The sequence below is a fragment of the Phyllostomus discolor genome, chromosome 13 (genome assembly GCF_004126475.2).
Source record: "Phyllostomus discolor isolate MPI-MPIP mPhyDis1 chromosome 13, mPhyDis1.pri.v3, whole genome shotgun sequence".
NCBI classification, from domain to species: domain Eukaryota; kingdom Metazoa; phylum Chordata; class Mammalia; order Chiroptera; family Phyllostomidae; genus Phyllostomus; species Phyllostomus discolor.
In genome coordinates this window covers 49,288,642-49,315,752 of record NC_040915.2, presented here as the reverse complement: position 1 = coordinate 49,315,752, position 27,111 = coordinate 49,288,642, and the positions used below count along the sequence as shown (strand labels likewise).

The 27,111-nt window shown below is 54.7% G+C and overlaps 2 protein-coding genes across 7 annotated transcripts in view; one reads left to right on the top strand and one right to left on the bottom strand.

Moving 5' to 3' along the window:
• Window positions 1–1,764: 1,764 nt before the first annotated feature.
• Window positions 1,765–17,176, top strand: HRK (harakiri, BCL2 interacting protein). Its single transcript, XM_028528845.2, has 2 exons — window positions 1,765–2,225; window positions 15,760–17,176. Exon 1 carries the CDS (start codon window positions 1,894–1,896, stop codon window positions 2,167–2,169), a length of 276 nt encoding a protein of 91 aa, XP_028384646.1. The 5' UTR covers window positions 1,765–1,893; the 3' UTR covers window positions 2,170–2,225; window positions 15,760–17,176.
• Window positions 17,177–23,003: 5,827 nt separating this feature from the next.
• Window positions 23,004–27,111, bottom strand: part of RNFT2 (ring finger protein, transmembrane 2) — a 56,797-nt gene continuing 52,689 nt past the window's right edge. For all 6 annotated transcript variants that reach the window (XM_036014622.1, XM_028527855.2, XM_028527853.2 and 3 more), the window contains one exon: window positions 23,004–26,067. In XM_036014622.1, the coding sequence (XP_035870515.1) occupies window positions 25,933–26,067 (135 nt within the window). In that variant the 3' untranslated portion in view covers window positions 23,004–25,932. The remainder of the gene's footprint in view (window positions 26,068–27,111) is intronic.

The following is a 27,111-nucleotide window of genomic DNA, read 5'->3' as shown; positions in this document are numbered from 1 at the left end:
AAGACCAGGGGGGATTAAGGAGGGGGGTCCCAGGAGAAGGGGGAAGTGGTTCCGGCCAGAGGCAAAGGGAAGCAAGGTTTATCCAGGGCTCACTGCCCGCCAGGCGCTTGGCACACGTTTCTCTCATGCAGCCTCCGCCTGGGTCCCGGGAAGGAGGTATTGCTACTCCCAGATCACAGGGGGCAGTATAAACCGTGCTTAAGAGCTCAGAGCCCCTGCGGACGGCCCTGCCTAGTTAGCTCCAGCGTCATTCCTCCCTAACTGTGAGTTCGAGCAAGAGGCCTCGCCTCCCTGTGCCTCAGTTTCCCCGTCTGTAAAATAGGACACTAGTAGCCCCCCCCCCCCCCCTTTTTGGGAGATTGACTTGACGCAGCTAGGCAGGGACCGTAGCCCAGGAACCTACGTGGAAGGCGCTCAGCGCGCGCGCGCTGGCCGGGATTAAGAAGGGTGAGGAACGGGCCCGGGGGAGTGTGAGGGCCGCCAGGATCGCACCGCAGAGCTGGGATATGAGCCCTGACCCGGCTGCTGGCCAAAGGGAAGTCTCTCCTCATAATAACCCAGACCCACATTAAGTTCACTGTCTTGAAGAATCTTTTCCAAGTGACCAAAGGACTCGTCAGGCCTTGGCGACGCCGCCCGAGGAAAGCAGAGAATCCCAGCGTCCTCGTCGGTCGGGTCCCACGTCGCCGGCTCGGAGCCAACCTTCAGCCTCCTCCAGTTTTCCGAATCCCAAAGCTATCTGCATCAGAACGGATTTAGTATCGGAGAAACTCTCATACTGCCGCCCCCCCAAGAGAATCCTGAGAGCCCCCCACGCTCACCTGTGACTTCACCAGCAGGGACAACTCCACATTTCCTAGTCTGGAAGGACACTGGGCCGTCGGTTTGGAAAGAGGGGGCTCAAGTCCCCGCGGACAACCCCCGCCCCCGCTCCCGCAGACCCCTTAGGATCTCCAATGCCAGTAAATCGGGATCGCCGCTAGAAACTAACCCCAGCAGTCAAGTCATATTCACAAAAAACGCAGACAAAAATAAGTTTCCTTCTAGAAAGCCTCTGGTGAAGGTCTTTCGGGTGCGAGTGAGGTGCGCGGGGAAAGCCGGCCTCCGCGCCCCGCGGAGGCTAAGGGCCCACGCCTCTCACCCCCACCCTGCCTCCGTAGCTTTCCAGCGGCGCCGCGGGCGCAGTGGGTCCCGCGGCGCGACGCAGAGGGGCGTGGGGAGGTGTGTCGGGTGTGTTCAAATCCGAAGCCTACAGGTGCCTAGGCAGACCCGCAAGTAGGCAAGTTGGGTTGTATCTGGCCCTCTCGTAAGATTTTGAACCAACCTACTTCCCCCAAACAAAACAATAGCCTCGGAATATTTTTGAATGGTACTGCTGAATTCGGTATCAGCTTCATCCAAAATAACAAACAAGCCTGCTTTCCTGGCCAAATCGGAACTGGAGCTGGATTCAGAAAAATAAAGGAGAAAGCCTTTCCTGGTCTTCCACGCCTCCGCGGGGGTCCCCCGCGAGCCCCCAAGCTCGAGACCTCCGCGTCCCGGAGCCGTGTGGAGTCCTAGCGCGCCACGCTCCCAGGCTCCCAAACAGCACACCCCTCGCTGCTGGCGCTGCTAGGGTTAAAAGTTACCTCTCGGTTTCTTCTGCCTGCAGCCCCCCTCCCTCCCGGGGCCGGATGATGTAACCCCCCTCCTCAGCCCTCCCCGCCCCCCTCCACCATGTGACACTTTAATTAATAATAGCGCCGTCAGCACAACAAACGCACAACACCGGGAGAAACTTGGTGTCCAGGGGAGGCCCCCGGCGGCTGGAGCGCGGCGGAGGCAGGCGCACAGGCCGGAGGGAGAGGAGCCGAGGGGCGGCCCGAACGCGGGGAGGGAGCGAGGCGAGCGGTCATGTGCCCGTGCCCCCTGCACCGGGGCCGCGGCCCCCCGGCCGTGTGCGCCTGCAGCGCGGACCGCCTGGGGCTGCGCTCGTCCGCGGCGCAGCTCACCGCCGCCCGACTCAAGGCGCTCGGCGACGAGCTGCACCAGCGCACCATGTGGCGGCGCCGCGCGCGGAGCCGGAGGGCGCCGGCGCCCGGCGCGCTCCCCACCTACTGGCCCTGGCTGTGCGCGGCCGCGCAGGTGGCGGCGCTGGCGGCCTGGCTGCTCGGCAGGCGGAACTTGTAGGAACGCGGGGCTTCTTGGTGGGGCCGGAGCCGAGACCCAGCCGGAGCAAGCAACAGGTACGCGAGCCAGCCAGCGAGCGCCAGGGCGCGGCAGCTGGGGACTGGAGACACTGGGCTGGCCGGGGCGCTGGAGAACAAGTTTGGCTTTCTTCCCTTCCCATCTCCCTCTTCCTCTACCTTCTTCCCTCGCAAGGATCTCCGTGTCCCTGCCATCCGGTCCCCATCTCTCCTTTCAAGTGTCAGGCCCACTGATTCCGTCCCCCTGTCTCCTTAGGCACACCTCGACACTCCTTGCAGCGGGGTGGCTTCGGGAGGACTTCAGCCTCCACCATCCCCACCAGCCCCTCCGATAAACACACAATACAAGTCAAAAGTGTGCTTGCTCTGACAACGTAGTTACAAGCCCCTCCAGATAATTATAATCTATCGCTGTTTCAAGACAAGTCTCCCGTCCTCTTCCAAGCCGCCTGGCGGTCCTAAGTCGCCACCGTCTCCATCACCTCCCCTCCAAACGCGTTTCTCACTAAGTGTCACTTCCCCAGTTTCTGTTCCCCATTCTTCCACTCCCGGAGCGCATCTCACTTCTTCCCCCCTCCCTCTAGATTTCTGGCCGGCTCCCTTTTTCCCCAAGGTCCGCGCACTGTGCAATTTTCTTTCGCTCTGGCAACTTCTTTGCTCCTTCTCCAGCGAGGTGCCCCGTTTAAAGGAGCGTGGCCCACTCTTCACCAGACCCCTGGAGCCGAGCTGGAGGAGGAGATGTCCCCGAAGTGGTCAGGGGTCTGAGGCTCTTAGGGAAAAGTCCACGGGGAAGCCTCAGTGAAAGAGCATTTATCGAGTTCCTTCTGGGTGCTAGGCCCAGTTTAGAAAGGAAGTGTTTGAGAGCTTGCAGAAATGCTAGGCACTGCGCGGTGGTGGGGGTGGGGAGTGAGTGCTGAGCGCTGGTGTGTTTGGCACCCGTGGGAGAGAGGTTCCGATCACTTACTGTGCCCTAGGCCCTTGGAACTGGGGAACTGTTGACTACGAGCTGTGCCCCTGGCACCGCGTTAGGCTCTCTGAGGGGACAAACGTGTGAGGAACACCTTTTCGGGTCACGGAATGGAGAGGAGAGCCGCAGAGAACGGAGTGGAGCGAATCAGGCTGAGCCCACCATAGGCGGGTTTAGGGCCATAGGTGAAGGTCGAAGGTGAGAAAGCCAAGGGTACCGGGATGCCACGGGCCACGGATGCCGCCCGCTCAGGTCCTGGCTGAGTCCCGCTGGCGCGGTGCCCGCAGGCGAGGCCCAAGCGTCTGCGCCCTCGGGGAGAGGCGGCAGCCGGAGCGTGGGGGGTGGCAGCACCCGGGGAGCTGCGGGGGTGCGCGGGGTGTGAGTCGGGAGCGAGGGCGACATATGTCGCGTGGGCCGGCGCAGCCCGGGCTCTGGCGAAGAGAGGTGCGCGCTTCCGGGCGCTCCCTGCTCCACTCCTGGAGGTCCCAGCCGCTATACCCCCCGCCCCCCGCCCCCGGGAAGCGGGGCTCCATCGGCCAGCAGAGGCCAGGCTAGAGCTGCCAAATCCCAGGGGCGGGAACAACATTTGGGACTGGGCGCAGGGAGAAAAAAAAAAGTGAGGGGTGGGGGGCGGGTAAGAGACCCGAAGCCCAAAGCGTGGAATTTGGGAAAAGGCGGAAAGAAGGGTGGGGGGGGGGGGGGCGGTGAGCATCGAGGCAGGGAAAGGAATAAAGGTCGGCGGAGCTGGAGGGAAAAACCTGCCCGGAGAACAAGTGGGCAAGTGGGTTAGAAGGAAGGGCAGGACGCGAGGGTAACCCGTTAGAAATGGGGGGGGGGGTGGGTAGGACGCGGCTTCCGCCGTTCCTGGGGTCCAGGTGAGGTCTAGGAAGGCGCTCCCTTCCCAGGACGAGGCGGTGCGCGATGCTGGGCTGATTGTTTCAGGGGATTGAAGTCCCACGGCCTCTCAGGGTGTGCTCCAGGAGGCCGGGGCCCCCGGGGCCCCACGGGGGAGGCTGCGGGCCTGGAGGGGGGCCCGCCCGGGCGCAGGGGAAGGCCGGTGCAGCAGGTGAGGCGAGCGGAAAGGAGTTTCGCTGGTGCAGCGTCGGCAGATAACTGTCGCCGTGGAGTTTATTTACCCTTCTTCACCCTGCTTCTGCCCCGGACTTCCGTGCGGCTTCCTGACTCCTGGCCACCCCCTCACCACACCTCTGGGCTCTCCTCCCGCCTGCTGTGTCCTGCCTGGGGGTCCCTAGCAGCCGCATTCTCCAGGGTTCTCCTGCCTGGGGCGCCCTGACCCCGGGATGCCCCTTTCCTCCAGCGCCACCCCTCTCTCCCTCGGGGCTGTGGTAGGCTTGCGCCCCACCCCCTTCCTGCGCTCCAGCGCCCAGCCTTGGCCCCTCTCCCAGGGACTCCAGCTCTGTCCCCTCCGCAGGGTTCCCTGTGCCTCGGGCTTTTTGTTTGTGCTTTTGGCTTCATTGGGGGAACCCCGTCTTTCTCCACCTTCCGGGAAGTTAGGCAGAAGTGGAAGGAAATGCACAGAAGGACCGTTTGCCGGGTTCTGTGTGTGGTCCTCTCCCCCTTTCCTGCCCTGCAGGAGGAGCGGAATGCTCAGAGGGTACCTGAGGGGTTTCAGGGAGGCCTGAGTCAGCCACACAAGGCAGACAAGCCTTCCCTTGGGCTTTAGGGGTGAGCTGAGCTGTGGGCAGGACCACAGTTTCAACAGCCTTGTTGTGAGTCTCTACTGTGAGCAAGCGATACTTTTCTCAGAAGGCATTCTAAACCCACCCCCAGACTCAGTTTTCCCATGTGTAAAATGGGGACAATTCTAGTTCCCCATGCATACGTGCTGTCAAGAGGGGAGAATGAATTCATACGCAGAAAGGTCTAGAACAGTGCCTGGAGCATGAGAAGGGCATATAAAGGTGAGCTATCACGGTTACAATTGCATATTTAACATTTTTCTCCCCCCCGCAGTGGACAACATTTTGCCGTAGTCACTGCCGCCAATTCCACACCATTCCTACCTGCCCTTTTGGAGCATTAGGGCCAGGCAGGCCAGGATAGTGCAGTCAGTGGTCAAGAGCATGGGTTTAGGAATCAGAGGGAAGGGGACTGAAGTCCCAGCCCAGGAACTTGCTGGCAGTGTGACCTTGGGTCAGAACCGTAACCTCTCTGAGCCTTCATCTGTCTGTACATCGGAGCCCCCGGGTTGTTGGGGGGACGGTGGGACAGCGCCCACTCAAACTGCCCAGAGCAGTGCCTGGGACTGAGCTCACCCAACACATAGCATCCTTGCTATGAAATGGCCAATGCCATTCTGATTGTTTCAAAGGGGAAACTGAGGCAGAGAGAGTCCACTTGAGTCATCCCAAAGGATCAGAGGCAAAGTCAGAAATGGACCTGGAGTTTCTGTCTTTGAGGGCCCGCAGCAGGCATTCCCCCACCCCCAGATGATTTGGGGGGCGTGCAGGGGATGGGAAGGGCCTGGGTAGCAAGCAGAGGGGGCGGCGAGCCTTGAATTCCTGGACTGGAGAGAGTCCCTTGCTGAGAGAGCCCCGGGGAGGCTCCTGGGAGCCTGGGGAGGCCAGGAGGAGGATGGGTGTGATTTAACCAGTCACCGCTCTAAGATACAGGAGAGAGGGAACAAAAGATGCTTTATGGTGAGTGCTGGCTGGCTGAGGCGTGGGAGGGAGGGAGAAGTGTGCCTTGGGAGGGGGTGGGGAGGGAGAGAATGGAGTCAAGGAATCTGCCTGGGAGAGGGGGCCAGGGGTTAGCAGAGTCTTGCCTTGGGACTGAGGGGAAGGGGAGAAAGGTGGGCTTTGGAGGCCCAAGAGGTGATGGGGTCAGGGGCGGGGAAGATAATGGGCCCGCAGGAGCCTGCTTTAATGAGTTGATGAAGGCCTGGCCCGCCGGCCAGGCTTGCTAACTGGTTCTTGGCAGGTACTTTGGGGATTAACTGGTTAAACCTGGAGGCGCATCCCTGAGGCCTCCCTTCCAGCCGGCTGCACCCCTGCCAGCATTACTTTTAGAGCTTGAAAGCCCGGGCGAGGGGAGGGAGAGAGCAGAGCAGAAGGAGACAGCTGTTGGGGAGGAACCCCCGGGAAGGGGCCAGATGTGCAGCCTCCCTGCCACATGGTCCCTGTCTGGAGCCACCCGCTCGCCTAGTGAGAGGCCAGAGCACCAGCAACTGAGCTGTGAAGGGAAAAACCGCCACACCCAGGAATAATTAAATACGCCCCCAGATGTGGGCTGGGTGGACTTGGCAGCTGCCCCTCTGGTTTTGGAAGTCAGCTTTTCAGATCCACATTAGGGTTGGGGAGGAGTGGATTGGGGGGCTTCTGTTCCCCCCTGGTCATCAGCATAGGTGATGATAGGATTGCCCTACAGTGTCCCTAGCCCCTGCCAACTTGCTTGTCACATAGTAGGTACACACTACGCAATGAATACCTGAGTCAGTCAGAAACTATGCAAGACGGGTATTATTGTTTCCCAAGTTCAGCTTCTTTCACTTATTTGCCTAGTAATTATTGAGTGCCTACTGTGTGCAGGGCACAGTAGACACAGGAAGGACCGAGAGAGAGAAGCCCCTGCTCTCAGAAAGCCTACATTTTAGTGGGAAGAACCAGATGATTTTGTCAATAAAGATTGTTTCGGTTACCATGGCTGCGTAACCAATTACTGCACCACTGAATGGCTTAAAACAACCACTTAATTTTGCTCATAATGTATGCGTGTGGCCACACATTCTGCGGGGTGGGAATTCAGACCCTCGAAGCTGGGTAACTCTGCTCCGAACTGGTGGGGGGCTGGAAGCCTGGGGAGGGGAGGGATCCTCATTTGCAGACCTGGCTGTTGATGCGGGATCGCCCACATCCAGCCTTCTCCTGCGGCCGGGGCTTCCCCACAGCATGGCAGCCGCCCGGGTTCTGGATTCTGACACCATGACTCACAGCCCCAAAAGCAAACGTCTGGGGGAATGTGTGGGCAGCAGGTGGAAGCTGTTTGGCCTTTTCCGACCCAGCTTCAGAAGTCACTTTGGTCAGAAGCAAGTCACAAGACTGCCCCTGTTCAAGGAGGCTGGAATTAGGTGCTACCCCACTGGTTCTAGAATAGATGTGGGCAGGAGATATGGCTGTGGCCATCTTTGGGTTATGCAGTCTAACACAGAGATCATTTCGGAAAGTGCCAAGGGCTTTGAAGGTAATGCCCGAAGGTAATGTAGTAGGGAGAGCCCACGGGACTCCCTACCTGCAGCGGTTAGGGATGCTCACAGCCAGGACCAGGGCCCTGGTGCCCTGACTGACAAGAGGGAGCCAGCCATGCAAACGCCTACCAGAAAGATGTGCTGGGAAGAGAGACTAGCATGACCCGTGGCTTGGAGGTGAGACTTGGCACAGTGTGTCTGAGGAAGAGAAAAACCAGCAGTGTGGCTAATGGCCTATGAACTTGGGGTAGAAGACGTCAGAAGGGTAGGCAGGGGCCAGATCAGGCCATGGTAGGGAGACAGAGTTCTAAGAACAATGGGGAAGAAGGGGCTGGAGAGAAAACCAGGTTCGAGGAGGCTTTCATAAGTAACGGGATTCACAAATGCCTGCAGCACGTGAAGAGACACTTTGTGAGAGAAGAATTAGATGCGATGCATTAAAGGGGGCTACAGCGTGGTCCCCCTTTGCAGACTCATCATCGTGGTCTGCAAACACGAACTGAGCGCCAGCTCAGAGCTGGGCACCGGGATGCAGGGGCACAGAACCAGCCCCAGCTCCTGGCTTTAGATGCTCCTAGGCTTCAGGGACGGGAGGCCCTGGCTCTGACCCCCAGCCTCCCAGTGGCAGTGAGCTTGTTTACCTCCAGCCAGGATCTGAGAGGTCCTGGTCCCTGTACTGATGATGCCCAAACCTTGGAACGTTGTGGATGTTGGCTGGGAATCCACTGCCCAAGAAATTTCCCTTTTCAATCCAGTAATTGTCCTCTCTCTCTCCTTCCTGCCCTAAACTGGTGCCTCTGCTGTTAGGTAGGGACCTCTGGGTTAGCCTGCCTCCGTGAGATGATGCCTTTTGTTCCTGCTGGATACCCCGAAAAGGGAAGCGCCGTCACCTCCCCGTGGAGAGAAAATTGGCTGCTCCACGGGGCATACTCATCATCCAGCCTTTGTTCCACTGGTCGTGGACTTGGGCAAGATGGAATTAAATTGCTTTGGGAAACTTTATGCAATATTTAAAAAAGAGTCCTTTCTTTGATTACAAAAAAAATTTGTACATTCATTATCCAATATTTGGAAAATGCTGAATAAAAGAATGTTTTAGTTGATTGTTTTCAGTACCCATTGTTAACGTTTTGATTGATTTCTTCCCATTCTAAAAATGCACGGATAGGTACTTTAACTAACAGATGGAACCACTCCAACTGTAGTCTCTGAAACTGACATTTTCGGTCTCTCACGAAATTTCCCACGCCGCACCTTTTCTCTGACGCACTTCCTAGAGGCGGCCTAGTGCTGGGGCTCTCGGCTGTTCCGTCGTCACGTGGCCTCCCAGTCCGCTCCTGCTGGGCATTCCCACCGTCCCCAACAGGACGAAGAATGCCCTTGCGTAGAACTCTTGGGGCCCGTTATTATGATGGTTTTCTTAATAATCCCGACAAGCAGAACTTTGACGGCAAGGCCTGGGTAAACATTCTTTTCTCTAAATGCTTGTCTGAAGAGGATAAAGTCTTGTGCTCAAGGTCCAGAAGGGCCTTCTAGACAACCATTGTCATTGGTGCCCGTTCCTTATGCATGTCACTGACCTCTGTACGTAGTGTGCTTATCAGCTTGGCTGTTGAGTTGGTTCTTCCCATCCTCAGCTGAATCTGTGTTGACCTTTCGTGGAATGTTCTTCGTGGATGGCGCCTCTAGCAATTGTTGGGGTGCCTGTGAGGACAGAGGACTCCTTGCGTGCCCATCCCAACCTCAGCGAAAGGCTCCAAGTCACAGCAGTGCCACTAGGGTTTGGAGAGCATCCCTGCCTGCCTGGCTGTACCTGCAGTCATGCACCATGTCCACTGATGTTCTTGGGTCCAGCACTTGGTACTGAATAAATCCTACAGGATGCTAACCCACTGAGGATGGGGGAGCTTAACAAAGTGGCTTTAGAGGGGGTATCTTCAGACAGTGGGGACGTGTTGGGGACAATGTGATAGATGCACACATGATTTAAAACATTTTTCACCTGTTGGCACACAACAGGCCTCATTCTTGATTCAGAAAATTTAACCACTGGGAACATCATTTATCTTATTCGTTCAGATTTCATGCTGGGTCAGCAGAGCTGGGTAGAAGGTGGTACGGACTTTGGAGTCGGGCTGATTTTCGGATTAGGTCCTGATCTGCCATTGACCGGTTGTACGACCGTAGGCCTGTCCTTTCATTCTCCGAGCAGCACGAGGTACATCACTGATGTTCAGAAAGTAGTAAATGGTAGTGTTGTTCTTTTTTGGTGTAAAATTCAGTCCACGGCCCATATTCATGGTCTGGTGGGGATGCATGGGGGACTTTTCTGAGCCTTTTGCATAAAGCAGTTGCTAATTCTGCCTCTCCCGCTCTGTGGCTTGCCAACAGCTTGCTTAAGCCACTGTACTAGGGCTGGGAGCACCTCTGGGACAGGACTTCCTCACGTAGGTGACACTGACATCCAGGACCCTTAAGGGTGCCAACCAAGTGTACTTTGCTCATCACTGTACTCTAGCACTTGGTGTGGTGACCAGCACAGTGTGGTCATTGACTAACTACTGAATGAATGAATGAATGAATGATTGAATGAATGGAAGGAAGGATGAATAATAGGTGAATTTGCAGATGCCTCAGGGAATTTGGGAACCCCCAGAAATTACACATATAATTGGCTGATTTCATACTCCTCTGCCTCCCCCACTTGAGAGAGAAGCCATGACTTTGATCTGGTTCTTAAAAGACCTATGATCCTAAAGGTCACCGTTCTGGAAACAGCCAGAGCTACACAGGACTTGAGAGACCACCTGACCCAATCCCCTCACCTTACAGATGGGGAAACTGCGGCACAGAGATAGCTGCTGAGGGTTAAGATGAGCTGGGCTTACCTGCCCGCTCTCTGGAAGGGTGTGCAGGCAAGGGCTGAGACCTGGTGGCCTGCCCACTGGAAATGACCTGAAGTTGACTTTTGTTCAACTTGCATGCTTCCCCCCACCCCCCGCAACACTTAAACATCAGGGACTTCCACAGTACTGATTCTTCATGCAGAAGGCTGGGTTTCCAGTTTTTCTTGGAAAAATGGAAAGATCCGACAACCGTGAGTCTGGATTTCCATGTGGCAGCACCAGACTGGAGATGAGTGTCCCCTTAGATGGACCATACATTTTCCAGGCTCCCCAGCGCCTCCTGGGTGCCCTGTCCTGGGCCTGCTACATTCCAGCTGGTTTGCAACTGGATTGGGGGGACCACCCTGCCGACATGTCTTGATGCACACCCACACCCTACCGTGTGCACACACGTATCCAATTTTAAATAAATGAGGTCATGCTGTTGTTGCCGTTTTGTGACCTGCTTCCCCACCACCCCGACTAAAGTTAGGTTGCTGAGATCTTCCCATGTCAACAAGGAGAGGAGGCTGAATGGTGGTCTGTTGTCAGGTGGGCCACGGTTTTACTTACTGGGTCACCTCCCTAGGGACATTTATGCTGTTTCCTATTTTCTCATAGTGTACACGGGGTTTAAGGAACATTCTTGTTTAGACAACTTTGCAAAAAAACTGAGGTTCCTGGAGGCGACGTGGTCGGGTCAGAGAATGTGCGTGGTCTTGCGTGATACCTACAGCGAGGTTACTGTAGGAGGGGTCTGCCCGTCGGACCTGGGGCCCGTCTGTGCTGAGCTACTGTCTCCCAGCTCAGGGCTCCCCCTCCCAGAGTCAGGTCTGCTTGGCATTCAGGCTCCACCCGCGGTAACTACACAGTGGGCGGGAGCTGTGTGTTCTCTGGTAGGCTTTCTGTGATCAGTAACTATTCCTGACAGCACTGATGACTGCTCACTGATAGCACTGATTACTATTAACTGATAACTCATAACAGCATTGATACCTACTCACTAATAGCACTGATAACTACTCATTGATAGTATTGATAACTACCCACTGATAGCACTGATTACTATTGAGATAACAAGGGGCTAGACAGAGGGGAGCAAGTGGCCCCCGCCTTTCTTACACGCATAAACCAGCTCAGCCCCCTGAAGGAGCAGCCCCCTTCTGCTCCTTCAGCCCCCTCGCCCCGGCCTTCTCAGCTCCAGCCTCCTAACTGGGCAGCATGAGCTACACGACGGATAGTTAAGTGATGACACAGACCAAGGCTGTCTTCTCTCTAGGAAGGTTCCACATGGAGACTTTGTCCCCGTGAGTCTTAGGCCCCAGGACCGACCACTGGTGCCATCTGAACTCCAGGGGCAAAGTCAACGCACTGAAACCGAAGACGGAAGAGTGGGGACGTTGCCGCCATAATTCATGGGCTTGCTCACTCTCGTTCAGCATGTCGAATTGAGCACTTACTATGTGCAGGCATTGTGCTGGGCTCTGGGGACCGAGTGATGGGGTGTGGAGAGACATGGTGTCTGTGAATGCTCTGAAAATTTTCCGGGAGGGTTAGGGGTAGGTTGAAGGAGGCTTTCCTCTTATTTTTATATCCTCCGTTGTTTGAATTTGTGACATCCATTGTGCAAATAGCAAGAGCAAAAAACATTTTTTTTAATTAAAAATTGTGGCCTCTTAGGAGGGAACTCGAGAGTCCTAACTCTTCTCAGTTAGAGGAGGGAGGGAGTGAGCCTCCTGCTCCATCTAATGTGGGGGCAGTGGGGTTCAGGGGTCGGGCTACCCGCCTTCAGTGCCCAGATGCCGCCCCGGGGTGCAGGGCCTCGAAGTCTCTCCTCCTCCCGCTCTGCCCGCCTGCACCCTCACTCTGTGGTGAAAAGTGGAAATGGGGCACTTTCTACAGGGGTTTCATGAACCTCTTCAGTCGTGAGCTTTGGTTGTGCGTCAGATTGGAGAAATTCTCTATGAGCCACGTTTACGGGAAAACATCCTGGGGCAGGACAGTGGCTCACAGCGGGTGGTAGACTTAAGGTTTTGAAAATGGTTTAAAATTGTACAGCTATTACTTGCTCCTTGGGAAAAAAAACACACCCAAACAAAAACTATACAGAAACAAAGCATAGAAAGTAAAGCACCGTTTACTCCCCTACAGTCGGAGTATATAGTAATGGTAACAATAATAACAACAGACTCGGACCTTACTATGTGCTGGATTTCTAAGAACCTCACATACAATAATATTTGGAGTCTCTCCCCTTTTCCACAAAAGAAAACTGAGGCCCAGAGAGGCTAAATAACTGGCCAGAAGTCACACAGCTTTCACCTGTCTGAATCAAGATTCCAGCCCAAATGTCCGGCTCCAGAGTCTGTGGGGTGTTTTTGTTTGTTGTTTTTTTTGTTTGTTTGTTTGTTTTGAGAGAGAGCCAGAGGAGAGGGAAGGGGAAGGGAAGGGAGGGAGAGAGAGGGAGGGGGAGGAACATCAATCAGTTGCCTCTCGTACACACCCTGACTGGGGACCAAACCTGCAACCTAGGTATCTGCCCTGACTGGGAATCGAACCCATGACCTTTTGGCTTATGCGACAACGCTCCAACCAAGTGCGGCACACCAGCCAGGGCCAGTGTCTATGCTCTTAACCATTACAGTATTCTGCCTCTCTGCCACACAGTCATTTGTATGGAGGCGTGCACGCACACACACACACACACACACGCACGCACACGTACACAGTCATCCCTGGGAAAATGAGCTGGGACCGTGTTGTTTGGCCATTTGCTCTTTTCAGTTAAGGCTCATAGCCATCCTTCCGTCTGCACGTACTTAGGCCCAGCCTCCTACTGATGGGCACATGGACTGTTTCTAAATTGTCGCTCTTGCAAATAAAGGAGAGAATGTCCTTGAACACATTTTCGTGACTACTTATGTGGGCTAGGTCTCTAGCCTAGGGTGTCCAAGGCAAGATCCCCAAAACTGTACGCACAGGCCCACTCCCTTTTGGGGGACATGGTGACATGGTGCCCACTGGCCGTGGAGTAGTGTGTTTCACTGTGGACACCGACCTGTGACCAGCACGTGACAGGACATGGGACTTCACCCAGGCGGCAGCCCCGGAAACCTCAGAACAACGGAGTCAGGCCCAATGACCTGCAGGCAGGAGAAGTGTGAAGCAGTTGCTGGTCCTACCTCGTTTTGCAAGAAATGCCATTCCTTTGTAGAGGAAGCTGATCCCAGCTTTAAAAATACCATTCCTCAAAAAAAAAAAAAATACAGTTTCTCTCACTGCTCCTGAGGCCGTTGTTATTTTCCCTTCGTCACGTGCATTCGAGTCATGCATTGACACAACCTTAAGGTGTGAAGTTGCTGACTCGGACCCTCGTGACCGTCACCCAATGCAGGTATTGAGGTCCGGTGTGGCTGTTGCTGATGGCGAGGCCTGTGTTTATGACACACCTCGTCCTTGCAGTCCCCTGTGCTGGTTGGGGTCCAAGTAAGAGGCAGAGAGCACCCCCAAACTGAGTAATCAGAAGGGAATGTACCAGAGTGCAGGCAGGGCTTAGGAAGCCAGTGACGGAGAACACCACGGTACTTACCGCCGGGCTGGCCACACCCCTATGCCTGAAGGGCCGAGAGGAGGGTGTGGCACCTGGAGCCTGGAGGGGTCTGGAGCTGAACCAGAGGGCCGCCTGCTAGTCACCCACGGAAGCTGCTGCCCCGTCACTGCCTCCTGTTGACCAGGCCTGGCAGGGAGCCAGAGGCCAAGGGAACTTGTGGGTGCAGTTCATACAGGTCAATGTCCTGGACTTTTTGCAATTTGGAGGGACTCCAGTGCTCTCTCTCCCCCTCTCTCTTCTAAACCACTTGGTGTGCATTACCGACAGGGCAGTTCTTACTCCACCTGCTTCAGAATAATGTGTGAAACGGTTTTCATCTCCTCTGTTAGCTTGCAGCTCCTGCTAACTCCCCACCCTCATCTCTCCACCTCCTCTTCTCCACATCCTTCTGAATGAATTCACCTGCCATGAAAATCCACCCTTTCGAAGCACACAAGTCGATGGGTTTTGTCATATTCACAAGAGTGGTGCCACCCTCCCCACGCTTAATCTGAGAGCATTTCTGTTTCCCCAGCAGGAGCCCTGTACCCCTCAGCAGTCTCTCTCTGGTTCTTCGCATTCCCCCCAGCCCTGGGCAACCCCTAATCTCTTTCCTGTCTCTTCGAGATTTGTGTCTTCTGGACATTTAAGTGAGATCAGACAATATCTGTGGTTTCGTGTCCAGCTTCTTTCCTTTCGTGCAACGTCTTCAAGGTTCATTGATGTTGTAGTACATGGCATCAGTACTTCATTCCTTTTCATGGCTACATACTATTCCATCGTATGGACATACCCCATTCTACTTATCCATTCATCAGCTGATGGACATTTAGGTTGTTTCCACTTTTTGACTATTATAGATAATGCTCCTACGAACACTTGTGTGCAAGTGTTTGTGGGAGCATATTCTTTCAATCTCCTGGTGATGTGCCATTTTTTTCTGCCTTGTCTGGGGAGCCACATCTTATCCTGGCTAATTCCCTGGCCTCCGTCAGTCCTCAGCAGGGTCCGCCTCCTTCCCTAAGGAGCTTTCTCTGACTCTCCCTCTCCCTCATGGGCTCCCTGTCCTCTGGGCTCCTGGGGCCCATGCTTACCCAGATCACACACTCTTCACAGCACATGACACCGTCATGATCAATGCCTTCCCATCTCCCTCTGTCAGCCCCTGAGCTCCTCAAGGGCAAAACCTATGTCACTGGCTCTGTAACGCTTAGTGTGGTGCATGGCCTGTTTGGCAATGAATGGATGGATGGATGGATGGATGAACGAATGAATGAATGAACGAACAAGAGTAGAGACCGTCCTGCACACCTGCCTTGAATGTGGATCTATGACTTGAATAGATGAAGACCTTGTCTCTGATCTGGAGGGGCAAAGAGGTAGCGTGGCAATGCAGTCCCTTTTTAAATCACAGAAGATGCCAGTGTAAACATTTAGGCCTGAAAATGGGGCGGGGGTGGGGGTGTGCGCCCAAATGTGTGTTTAGGGAAGGCTGCTATGTGGACAGCGCTCAGGGTGGGGAGCCCTAAGACTAGCTTTTGGGGAACCTTTCCTTCAAGAGCAGAGCTTGGCATGGGGCAGCCCTGACCCCTCCCCCTCCCCCCTCCCCCTCCCCCCTCCCCCTCTGACAGGCAGCTCTGACCCCTCCCCCTTCCCCTCTGACAGGCAGCTCTGACCCGTCCCCCTTCCCCTCTGACAGGCAGCTCTGACCCGTCCCCCTTCCCCTCTGACAGGCAGCTCTGACCCCTCCCCCTTCCCCTCTGACAGGCAGCTCTGACCCCTCCCCCTTCCCCTCTGACAGGCAGCTCTGACCCCTCCCCCTTCCTCTCTCCGCAAGCTGCTGGTGCACAAGCCCAAGGCACTGACGTCATCCCCACTGGCTGTCTGCACGTGACGACTGACCGAAACAAAAATCCTTATTTCTGCAGGTTGGTGAAAACCCTGTGTCCTTGGAGAAAGCTGGTTGCCGTTTTCCCGAGAGGGAGCCCAGAGCTTGAAAGGCGGCGGTTGGCACTTCGAGAAGGAAGTGGAGAATGAAAACAGCGCCTGGAGCACTAGAGCAAAGCGGAATGGGACTGGGGAAGCCCTCTGGATATCCAGCTGCAGAAACAAAACACCCCAATGCTATTTACATACAGCTCGCTCTATATATATAAAAAAGAAAATATGAATATTGCTACTCAGTGCATGCCTTGTTGAGGACGTGGTCCCCTCCCTTCTCTGCACCTCCCGATGTGAACTTGACTCTTTCATGTCTGGGGCACCGGAAGACAGATGCCTACCGTGTACCGAGAAACGTCACCAAGACTGGTGGGAATTAGCCTCAGAGCCGACCAACCACCTGGGGAGGGATGCTGGTGGAGTAAGAGGTGAAACGGCAAAAGGCAAAATAGAAAGGAAAAAAAAAGTGAGGAGGACTCGAGGCCAGTTTGTAGGGGCAGTCCGGGATACTTCCATTCCCAAGTCCAGACGAGTCCCAGCCTCTCTCTGTCCCTAAGATAGACAGCTAGTCCCACTGTCCCATCAACACAGATTGGATGTCCCCACTGCCAATCAGTCAGGTGTCTCTGGTGCTTCTCGTCAACTTCGCTGGTGCTAAGCGCGTTTCTGCTGGTGCTGCCTTGGCATTGTGTCGCCAGACCTGCGAGACCAGGGGACGAGAGGGATTTCGGTTTGCTGTTTCCAATTCTTTTTTTTTCTAAAGGGACAAGAGGCAAGTGCTACTGGAGAGTCTCTTCTCTTTCTATGGGGACGAATGTCCAGAGGTGTGCAGGAGCAGACCTTGAGTTCTGGGAGGGAGGGAGGGCATGCTGATTATGAGGTGGAAAGCTGACCTCATCTATGACTTGTTTGCTGTCTCTTCCACCCCCGAAAAAGTACCCTGGGAGTTCAGCCCACAGCCTCCTCCACTCCCCAAGGGAATTTCAGGGATTAGGTTTTTATGGATTAAAGAGCTAAGACATGGCTACGCGCTAGTCAAGGGTAATTTATAAGCAAGGTACGGTGGGGGAGGGTATGGGTCATTTAAATGAAATGCACCAGCATCTCACTGACTGACAGAGGGTCTAACTGTAAGCACCTCCCCCAGTAAGCTCCTATTTTCAGAACTTTCTAGAAGGGCTAAAAACAAAAAGATGTGTGCTGGACTGAGACTTGGCTGCAAAGACTCTTCAGGGAACAATTATTTTTTGCTTTCCTTTAAAAAAAAAAATCCAACAGAAACAGGTATTACTCCTCTGTGCAGGGCATCGCACTGCCATTTCCAAAGCAGAGATGGCGGTGAGTGGCCAGGCTGCAGGTTGAGTCATTCCACAAGGCTGGGTTTGGGTCTGCAGCTCACTAGCCGGTACCAGTACCGGTATCGGTACCTACCGGCTAGGGCGTCTGCTGGGCCGGTGGAAGGTGCCCGTCTAGTTCCAAGAGGCCGGCAGAGGGATGGGCCGTTGTTACCGCTGACAGGTGGCTGCATGGGAACCATTCCCCACAGGCTGGGCTGGGAATTTCCAAGTCCCTGGTGGGTGCAGGACTTTTTACTGCTGCAACCCGGGAGCTGTTTTTCTTTAAAAAAAAAAAATCATGCCTGATGTTTTCCTAAGTAACCCTTTAAAGAAAAATGCAACGCAAACTGCTGAAGGCGAGGGCAACTCCTGCCCCCACCCCCAGACTCGTGTCCTTTCCTCACTGGAGTGCCCCCCGCCCCCCAGCTAGGTTTATAGGGGATGGCTGTGTAGGCATGGTCTGCAGAGAGCAGCAGGCGACACCTGCCCCCCCCCGCACTGGCTTAGAGACGGCAAATTAATTAGAAGGATATGAAATGCAGCCTCTGCTTTTCTTTAGGCACCAGGGTCCAGCTCACCCCTTTTGGGGGGAGAGGTTTTTCATTATTAGAGTTGTATGTGATCGCAGGCTGCACCCGAGTGGGGACATGCGGACCACCCAGATGCGGGGGAAAGGGGAAAGGTCAGAGAATCCCTTTTTCAACCCTGACTTGCCTCCCAGCTCCAGACTTTTCTGCTGGAGGGTCCAAGCTCCGAACTGGGGGGCTGGCGTTTGGGGCAGTTTTGATTTCAATGAAGCCACTTCGCTGAGAGAACTGGGCGCTCATGCCCTCCTGGTGGAGCTTTGCAGCCACGTCCCTTGTACATACTCTCTTGTATTATTAGAAACCGTGTATTTATCTAATCCTGGCTTTTTCTTGCACATCATTAATTTGAGTGCACTTCTCCACTGCCCCGATTTTTGACAAGGGGTTGTTTTTAATGCTTGTTTTTATATGAGATTTGACTTCTTGATGGACATTTGTATTAGGAAATTGAAGCATGATCTATGTATATATTGTCTCCACCGTCTCTCCCGTTGCATTACTTGGATTGCATGAGATAGTGGGGTGGTGTTTTTCTTTCAAAAAAAAAACCCGATACTTCCACAGTGTGCAAAGTGCTGGCACTATTTCCCCCTCCCCCCCTTTTCTCCGGCTGCCAAGGAGTCATTGATTTTGATTAGTTTCACTGCAGAGCGTCTGTGAAGAGAGAGGGAGGGAGGGAGGCTTTGAAATAAATTTTAAAAAAGACCTCATATCGGGTTTCAGCAGACAGCAGAGTGTGCGAGTTGTGTGTGTGTGTGTGTGTGTGTGTGTGTGTGTCCAGGCCTGTGAGATCATTGTTTAGGTAGCTCGCTGCATAATGAGGTGAGGAGCAAACGGAAGAGGGCTGGTTGCCCTCACAGGCTGGGGGTCCAGGAGCCTTGGACACTGGAGCCTCCTGGGACTGCACCGTTCCGAAGCGGATCCCTTCCCTTCTGGAAGCTTCTCTCTCCTACTCCATCCTCCTCAGTAAAATACGATCTCCCTTCCCCCTTTGCAGATTTGGGGTTCCACTTCCTGTTCCATCAGGCACAGATAGACGCAGCTTGAGTAACAGGTTTCTTTGGGGCAGCCCACGTGCCACGTTGGCTGCTGTCCACGGTCCTGGGCCACGAGCGTCTCGGAGAACCCCGTTCCTGTTTCTCCCTCTTTCCTGGGGACACTGGAGACTTCTTTTCCACTCCTCCCAGTGGTCTCATGTTACAGTTCTCTTCCACTTGGATGGCAAATGGTGACTGAAAGAATACTGTCACGGAACAATGGGGCTGTGGCTTTGATTTTCACAATTTATGTGGCTGACCTTATGTTCTCCTAGCTCTATTTTATAATGCTTCTGACAGTGATAAAAATATCTCCTCGCCGTGAAATGAGGGGGAGTCCCTCTCCGATGCCACATAAGCATCTTCTGGTGACACCGGTTTGCCACTGTGGACTTTTGGAGTGTCCAGCTGGTATTCGAAGCTGCAGAGACCGGAACACAGGTGTCGTTCCTCTATGTTGATATCAGCTCCTTTTCTGAATGTTCCCTTCAGGCCACTCAGGGGGTCTGAAGCTTTTTTTTGGGGGGGGGGGTGCTAAATGGGGAACAGGCTAGATACTCTGGCCTAGTCCCCTGGGAGCTGATAGAGGAAATTGACGTCCAAGTGTCCTTTTAAAGCTTAAACTGAAAGTTTCTTTTTGAAATTTTAATTCGCCCCTTCAACACCTGTTGATGGAGTGCCTACAATGTGTCGGGTTGTGGAATCCCATCTGGGGGGAGGCTCACTTATTCATCGCGGAGGGGCAGCCCCGCTTAGAATTCGACGTGCCCCTTCCCAGTCTGGTTCACGGTTTTTAACAGATTTGTCAGGTCGTCGCTATGACCCCCAGCCTCGCTGGCAGATTGTTTTAGAGCATGTGTATTTACAGAGCACCACACTATCATGAAGGCAATTAAAAAGCCTGCGATCCCAGCGCGTTCCCAGCACCGAGGGGCAGACCGCTGCTGCTTCACACGGGAGTGCAACGAGAGCTGCCGTTTAGGGCGTGCTTCTCACACATGTCCCCCTCGGCTAGGCCTCACCCCGCTCTGGGGGACGGCACTGTTACCATCTCCACGTTACAGTTTAGCAGACTGAGGCTCAGACAGTGAAGTGGCCGAGACAAGATCTGGACTCAGGTCTGGGTGGCGCCCTGCCCCCCAAGCTCATGAGCTGATGGCCCCGTGAATGCTGGATTCCTTCCCGAGCTGGTCCCAAGGCATTGCTAGTTCAAGGGCAAGCCCACGCTAGGGGCCCAGCAGGGAGCAGGGGAGCCTGACTTGGGTTCACTGCCAGTAGTGTTGCATTTAGGGACACCGCAGGGCGGGCTGGATGGTTCAGTTGGGGTTTATGTATTTGTCCCCTGCCCTCTGTGTTCCCGGTTTCTGTCAGGTGCCTGGGAGGAATTCCTAATTTGTACACAGGGCCTGTTTGACTTCCTTCCTAGGACATGGGAAGCTTTTCTGACCTCCTTCCTGTCCCCTCCCCAGTGCGACCCCCAAGTTCCTCCCAAGGTCTTTTGCACTGTAAGCGCCCAGGGGCCTGCGTTGTGGTGGGGTCGGGGTTGGCTGCGGGGTGTTGGGAACCTGGGCGGGGCCTCTGGCTCCGTCAGAGTGGCAATAAGCGTGGGGACGTTCTGTTCTGGGTTCTGCCCTTGCTGGGTGGTTTGCTCTTTTGTAAGAGGAATTTCATACCTTGGAGACGCTTTGTACATATTTGTAATGACTTTATTAAAAAACTGGTTGTGCACTTCCAGCTAAAGGCCTTTGCGTGTTCATTTCCTTGTGGAAGGCTGGTCCCCGAAGACTGGGGGAGGACCTGGCTGCACACCCATCCTTCCCGGGGACAGAAGGAAGGTCTCATACTCACCTCCCTTCTGTCTCATATTTCTGAGAACCCCCCCACCCAAGGGGAGGGTTGGCCTAAACAGTAGCCTTGGACTGGGCAATGGTTGGGGGAACAGGCCCAATAGTCAAGTTCAAGGTCATGCACAAAACCATGCCTGACTGATGTATGCCATCATCACGTAGATACACTAATGAGCCTGCACACTGATACTCCGACTACGGGCAGATGGGCCATTCTGGTGAGGTGCTTCCACCTGCCATTACCTGGTCTCAGTGAGAGGTCCCAAAAGACCAAGTTCTAGTCTCTCCCTAGGAATAGTGGGTCGAGAACAAGTTGTTTTTCCAGATAACAGATCCCTTTTTTCTTTAGCGACCACCCCTCCCCCACTCTCAGGAGCCGGTTGCCCTGTTAATGCCGGATCAGTCCAGGTGACTCGGAGTGACCGAGGACTCCCTTCTCCCAACCACCTCTGCTCCCACCTCCTGGGCTCAACACCCTGCCCAGGGACCACGCGAGGGAGTCAACCTCGGACTCCCGCCAGAGCCCTGGGGAAGCAGAAGGTCTCTGCTGATCCTTGGGGAAGAAGCTGGGAGAAGAACCTAAGTGCCACACGGGATCCGTCCGCCTGAAAATCAAACCGCCGTGGAGGAGACAGCGCCGAGGGCTGCAAAGACGGGGTTCTAACGCCGCCATCCCTGGAGTCTCTGACCCCCCAGCGGCACCCGAGGCCTCTCCCGTGTGAGCCACACATCCGGTCCTTCTATTTAAGCCACACATGAAGTGGTTTTCAAGGACCTGCGACCCAAAAGCTCTGCCTGGCGATGTGTTTGTGTGGCTTCGTCATGTTGCCCCGTGAGGCATGAATTGTTACCTAACGCTGTTGCAGCTGACGCCTGAGCAACTCAGGTGTGAACCGGACGGGTCTACCTCCACACGGTCGGTGTTTTCCCAGACTGTATTCTCCCTTCCTTACGATTGTCTTAGTAACGTGTTCTTTTCTCTAGCTTACTTCATTATAAGAATACAGCGCACAGTATATAATACACGTAACAGGCAATATATGTGTTAATCGATGTTTATGTTATTGGTATTCCGGTCAGCAGTAGGCAATTAGTCATTAGTTAAGTTTTTTTAAAACTGTTTTTTATTTTTAGAGAGAGGGGAAAGGAGGGAGAAAGAGGAGAGAAACATCGATGTGTGAGAGAAATATTGACTGGTTGCCTCTCACATGCCTCCACTGGGGACACGGCCCACAACCCAGGCACGTGCCCTGATTGAGAATCGGACCAGCAGCCTTTTGGTCTGGAGATTGGCACTCAATCCACTGAGCCACACCAGCCAGGGAGGTAGTTATTAAGTTTTGGTGGAGTCATATAGGTAGATTTTTGACTGAATGGGGGGGGGGGCTGGCACCCTGAATCCCTGTGCTGTTCAAAGGTCAACCACAATTTACACTTTAATGTTTTTACCCTCACCAGAGGACATTTTTTTCATTTCTTTGAGAGAAAGAAGAAGTGTGGGTGGGGGGTGGAGAGAGAGAGAAACATCAATTGGTTGCCCTCACACACACACACCCTAATGGAGGATTGAACTTGCAACCTGGGTATGTGCCCCAATCAGGAATTGAACCTGTGACTTTTTGTTCAATGGGACGACGCTCCAACCAGCTGACCAGACCAGCCAGGGCCGTAATTCACAGTTTAAACATCTGCCCTGACCCGGCACCTGGAAAACCCTTCTTATTCTTACACCAGCCTCTGTGTCCCAGGCCCAAACGGCCTGCAGTTAACACCTGAGCTGGGTGCTGTAGGTGCCGCGGCCACATCTCTTCCGCCAGGTCTGCGTGCCGTCCTGTCCCCTGTGTGCTCTGTGGCACCTGGCACCTTCCGAGGCTTGGGGCCTCTGCAGCCGAGTGCCTGGGAGTCCCCCCGCCCAGCCCCAATCAACCCAGTGACAAGGACCGAGCACGAGGGTCAAAGACCTCAAGACCTCAGGGTGGGACCGACTCAGATGCAATGGACACTCCAGAGCCCCCGTGGACCCAGCTCAGGAGCCACTCATCGGGAAGGCTCCCTCTCACTGTCTCCATCCCCTTCCCTCTCCCGCTTCACTCGTCCCCTTGCTGGTCAACCCCGGAGCCGCTTCCTGAGAACGTCGCCTGCCACGAGGTGGGACTGCTCTGGCGGGGGGATCCAGTGTCAGGGGGTCAGGGCTGCACCAGGAGCTTCCTTGCATTTTCCCCAAATGGTCCCACCCGGCTGTGAGAGGCGACCGAAGACTCGGGACCACGCAGGTTGGGTTTCATTGACAGATGATATTTATTGGCAGAAGGAAACTTCGGGGGGGGGGGGGGGGGGACAGTGAAAACACCAAAGGCGGCTGGCCGTTTGGCCCAGCGCAGAAGTACTGACAGATTCCAGGACTCCCCTCCCATCTCCTCCTCCCGGCCCGGGTCTCCGCAGCCCGGAGGTGTCCAGTGCCTCTCGGGCGCGCCTCTTTGGAACGGGAGGAGTCTGTTATATCCAGGCCCGGAGCTGGCCGTCTCAGTCCCTCACATGCATTACACTCAAGACATTTCACGTTCAGAGGGCCGTTTCCAAGGACTTCGTGGAACTCGAGTCAGCGAGCCATAAAATATTAAGAGCAGGGTGCTCCGCTCTGACACTCGACGAATCCCGCTCATAATAAATGGGCTGAGGCGCCCAGATGGGTCAAGGAGAGCGGCACTGTTCTTGTCTCCCGACGGTGGCGGCTCTTGGCTGCTTCCAGGCTTGTGCTGAGGAATACGTTTGGCTCGGCATTTGGAAAACCCGGCACTGGCCACTCTTCCGGCCTAGAGCAGAAGTTACAGCCTCCCACCCCAAAGGGAGTTTCTAGACAGGAATTTCCCTGGAGGATAGGAGATGAATACATAAAATCCCACCTTACCCCGAGTGTCCCCTGCATGTGACACTCTCCACAGTGTCAGAGGCGTGGCTTGTTACGTGCAGAATGTCAGAGAATTGTGTGTGTGGGGGGGGGCATGTGGGTAATGGACTAAGTCACCGGTGTATTCACGAGTAATCCACATTGTGAGTTTTCCTGGTCCAGTAAATAATACACTAGGTGTCGTTGTCATGGAGATGGCTACAGGAAGGTGAAGGGATTTCTCAAAGCCACACAGAGTTAAGAAAATAAACAAAGGACATAGAAACAGACTCAGAGAACAGGCCGACAGCTGTCAGAGAGGAGGAAGGTTGGGGGAGCTGCGTGCAAAAGGTGAAAGGATTAAGCAAAACAAAGCAAAACAAAAACAACGAAACAGCTCAAAGACACAGACAACAGTACAGTGATGACCAGAGGGGAGGAGGGGTGGGGGCAGGTAGAAGGAGGTGAAGGGGGGATAAGAGGGGATGGGAGGAGGGTTGACTTGGGGTGGTGAACACTCAATACAGCATACAGATGGTGGGTTATAGAGTGGTGCACCTGAAACCTATAGAACTTATTAACCAGGGTCACCCGAATAAAGTACATGAATAAATACAAAGAATCAGAACTCCAGGCCTGACTCCCACAGGCTGCTCCACCTGCTCAGTCACCTGCTGGCACTTCCGTACGTCGTCGTCAGCTCCCGTGTCACGTGCCTCTCTGACAGCATCTGCGGGCAGGGAGCTCTGATGGAAAAAACAGTTGCAGAAGCTTGTACTCCTTCCCTTCGGTTCTTCCTGGAGGCGAGGGGGGCAGAGAAGCCGTGTCCACTGGGCTCTGTTTCCCTCCACTTCCCTTTCCGACTTGATTATCCAGGCAAGTGGGATTGTAACATCGCAGCCATTGCCATAGTAACAGAGCTTGAAAGATGCCACGCAACCCTGGAAGGGGTATCTTGCTGGGTACCAGAAAAGAGCCAGGAAGTCAGGGGAAAAAAAAGGTCCTGGCTTGATAGCGCACAGGGGCAGATCTCCTGCATCTGCTGGGGATGGGCCGGCCACGTGAGCACCGGCCGAGAGCTGGTGGGCGGCAAGGTCCCCACCATGTGCCCTGCGGCTTTCTTGCTAATCTGCTCACTAACCACCCAGACTGCTTTCTCGGAAACGCTGTGGGATGCCAGCCCACGGTGCTGAGGCTGTCAATGAGAGAATAGGGTTGGCAGAAAGGGTAGGACAGGCAAGATTCCAATGGCCTCTGTGGGATCACCTGTGCTGCCTCCTCCCAGATCTCAGAGCAGGGAGGGAGGTGGTTCTGCTGCAGAGATCAGTGGCTCTGAAGGAGAGCTCACAGGGACACTGATTGCTACTACGTTCTTTGCCACCTCCCTGGCTCGTGAGCCAATCCCTCACCTGGATTGTCCCTTTCAGGTCTGAAGGCTACCAGGGGGGAGGTCATGTCCATGGGGGCTGTTGACCACTCTGAGGCTTAAGGGAAGGAGGGGACAAAAACAGGAGGGGAAAAGAAACCCAGACGGGTGTGCAGACCCAGCGCTATCCACATCTGGACCAAAGCTGGCCTCTCTTGCTACTCAGACATGATTCAGCATCCCGGCCCAGAGCTCGGGCAAAAAGCAATTTCTGGACAAGTCTTTCCTGGGTCCCAGCCACAACCTGACTTCCGGAGGCAGCATTCGCCATTAGCATTCTCGACCAGTCCAAATTAAATATGCTATGCGCCTGGGCCACTGGGGGCCTCAAGATCGCCTCTCGTGCTTTTAAAAAACCACGTCTGCCAGGCCCCACACCTGCAGCGCCTGAGTGGCGGGTCAGCACAGTGGTTAGGAGCGCAGGTTCTGAGGCCAGACAGGCCTGGGCTGGCAACTCAGCCCACCACGGCGAGCGGGGTGGCCCTGGCCTAGTGGCCACGTGGAGCTCTGTGCTTCTGCAGCTGTGCAACGGGGGAAACAACAGTCCCTCCACCCCAGAGCTGTTGCAAGGGTCCAAGGTGGTCCTCTAGGCAGGATGCTCGATGTCCTGCCTGCAAAAGACTTCACAGTGATCCTCACCCATAGACCTGGGCCATCGGGGGAGGGGAGGCGGGGATCTGCAGGCCCCTCCCCAGTTTGCAGCATCAGGTATTTGGCTGCCTAGAGTCAAAATACTCAACAGGCGGGACTTTGTTCCAGCTTCCTTGACTTGGAGTAGGGGCAGGGGGCAGACCTACCTGGGCAGAGAGCGAGCCTGGGTTGGGACGCTTCTGCATTTGCAGGGAAGGACACACGCACCATGCCACAGAACAGGAGATGAGGGCGAAGGTGGGGAGGACAGGGGCTTTAGGGGAAGAGGTGGAAAGAGGCAGGAGGCAGGACAGTATGTGCTCGCGGCCTGTGTTCCAGGGAGTCCCCAGAGCTGGGCCCAACGACACTGAGCCCGTGCCATCGCCCTGCGTGTGCCGGAACTCCAGCCCTAGTACACCTGGAAGTGTGCCGAAGTGGCCCCGTCCTTCCAGCAGCGCAGGGTGTCCACGGCGATGGAGCGGCAGAGCGGGCAGGTGCGCTCGCGGTCCAGCCAGAGGCAGAGGCACTCCTCGCAGAACACGTGCTGCGGGGACAGCAATCGGCGCGGTCAGGGTGCTTCACGGGGGGCGCCCGCCACACGCCCGCCTCGGTCCTAGGAGCTGGGGACGCAGCAGCAAACAGAACAGACAGTTCCTGCCCGCCTGGAGCTTCCATGCTAGCTGGCATGACAACTGGCCAAACGAATCTCTAACAGGTAGAGTATGTCGGCTGTAAGCACGGAGATGGAAACGCAGGGAAGGGGGAGAGGACCTGCTTGGGTGGGGGGCACTGCAATGTTAAACAGGGTGGCTGGGAGGACTTCACTGAGATTCTGACATTTGGGTAAAACTTGAGGGAGGGTAAGGAGGTAGCCCCAGTGAAATCTGGGAAGAATGTTCCAGGCGGAGGAAACAGCATGTGCAAAGGCCCTGAGGCAGAAGTGGGCCTGGCATGCTGGGGGACGGCAAGGAGAGGGTGGCTGCGCCCGGAGTGTGGTGGGAGGGGGGGCAGATGAGATCAGAGAGTGGATGGGGGAGGGTGCAGATTATACAGGGCCTTGTGAGCCATTCTGAGGACTCTGGCTTTTATTCTGAGAGACATAGGGAGCCACCGCAGGGCTTTGAGCTGCGGAGTGACTGGATATGATTTGCATTTTAAAAAGATCCCTTTGGCAGGCAGCTGGGTTGAGAACAGACCACAGGGGTCAGGAGAAATGCAGGGAGATTGGAAACATTAATGGGTTCCCCCAGTTTCTGGTTTTAACTTGGACCAGTGATTTAACCTCCCTGTGCCTCAGTTTTCTCATCTATAAAGTGGGGATAATAGTGCTCCCCTCACAGCAAGATTAAAGTACTTAGATATGACAATCAAATGCAGTGTATGATTCTTGGTTGGATCTTGGATGGGGGGAAGAACCTTAGCTATGGAGGATGTTTTTAAGACAACTGGAGAAATCTGAATATTGGGACTTTATACCAATGTCAAGTTCCCTGGGTATGCTGGTGGGATTGTGGTCACGGGAGAGAATGTCCTTGTTCTTGGGGGATGTATGCTGAAATATTTAGGGATGAAGAATCAAAGTGTCAGC

What these genes read in the sequence shown, in the direction of transcription:
- HRK (XM_028528845.2), top strand. Translation starts at nt 1,894, where the DNA reads ATGTGCCCGTGCCCCCTGCACCGGGGCCGCGGCCCCCCGGCCGTGTGC.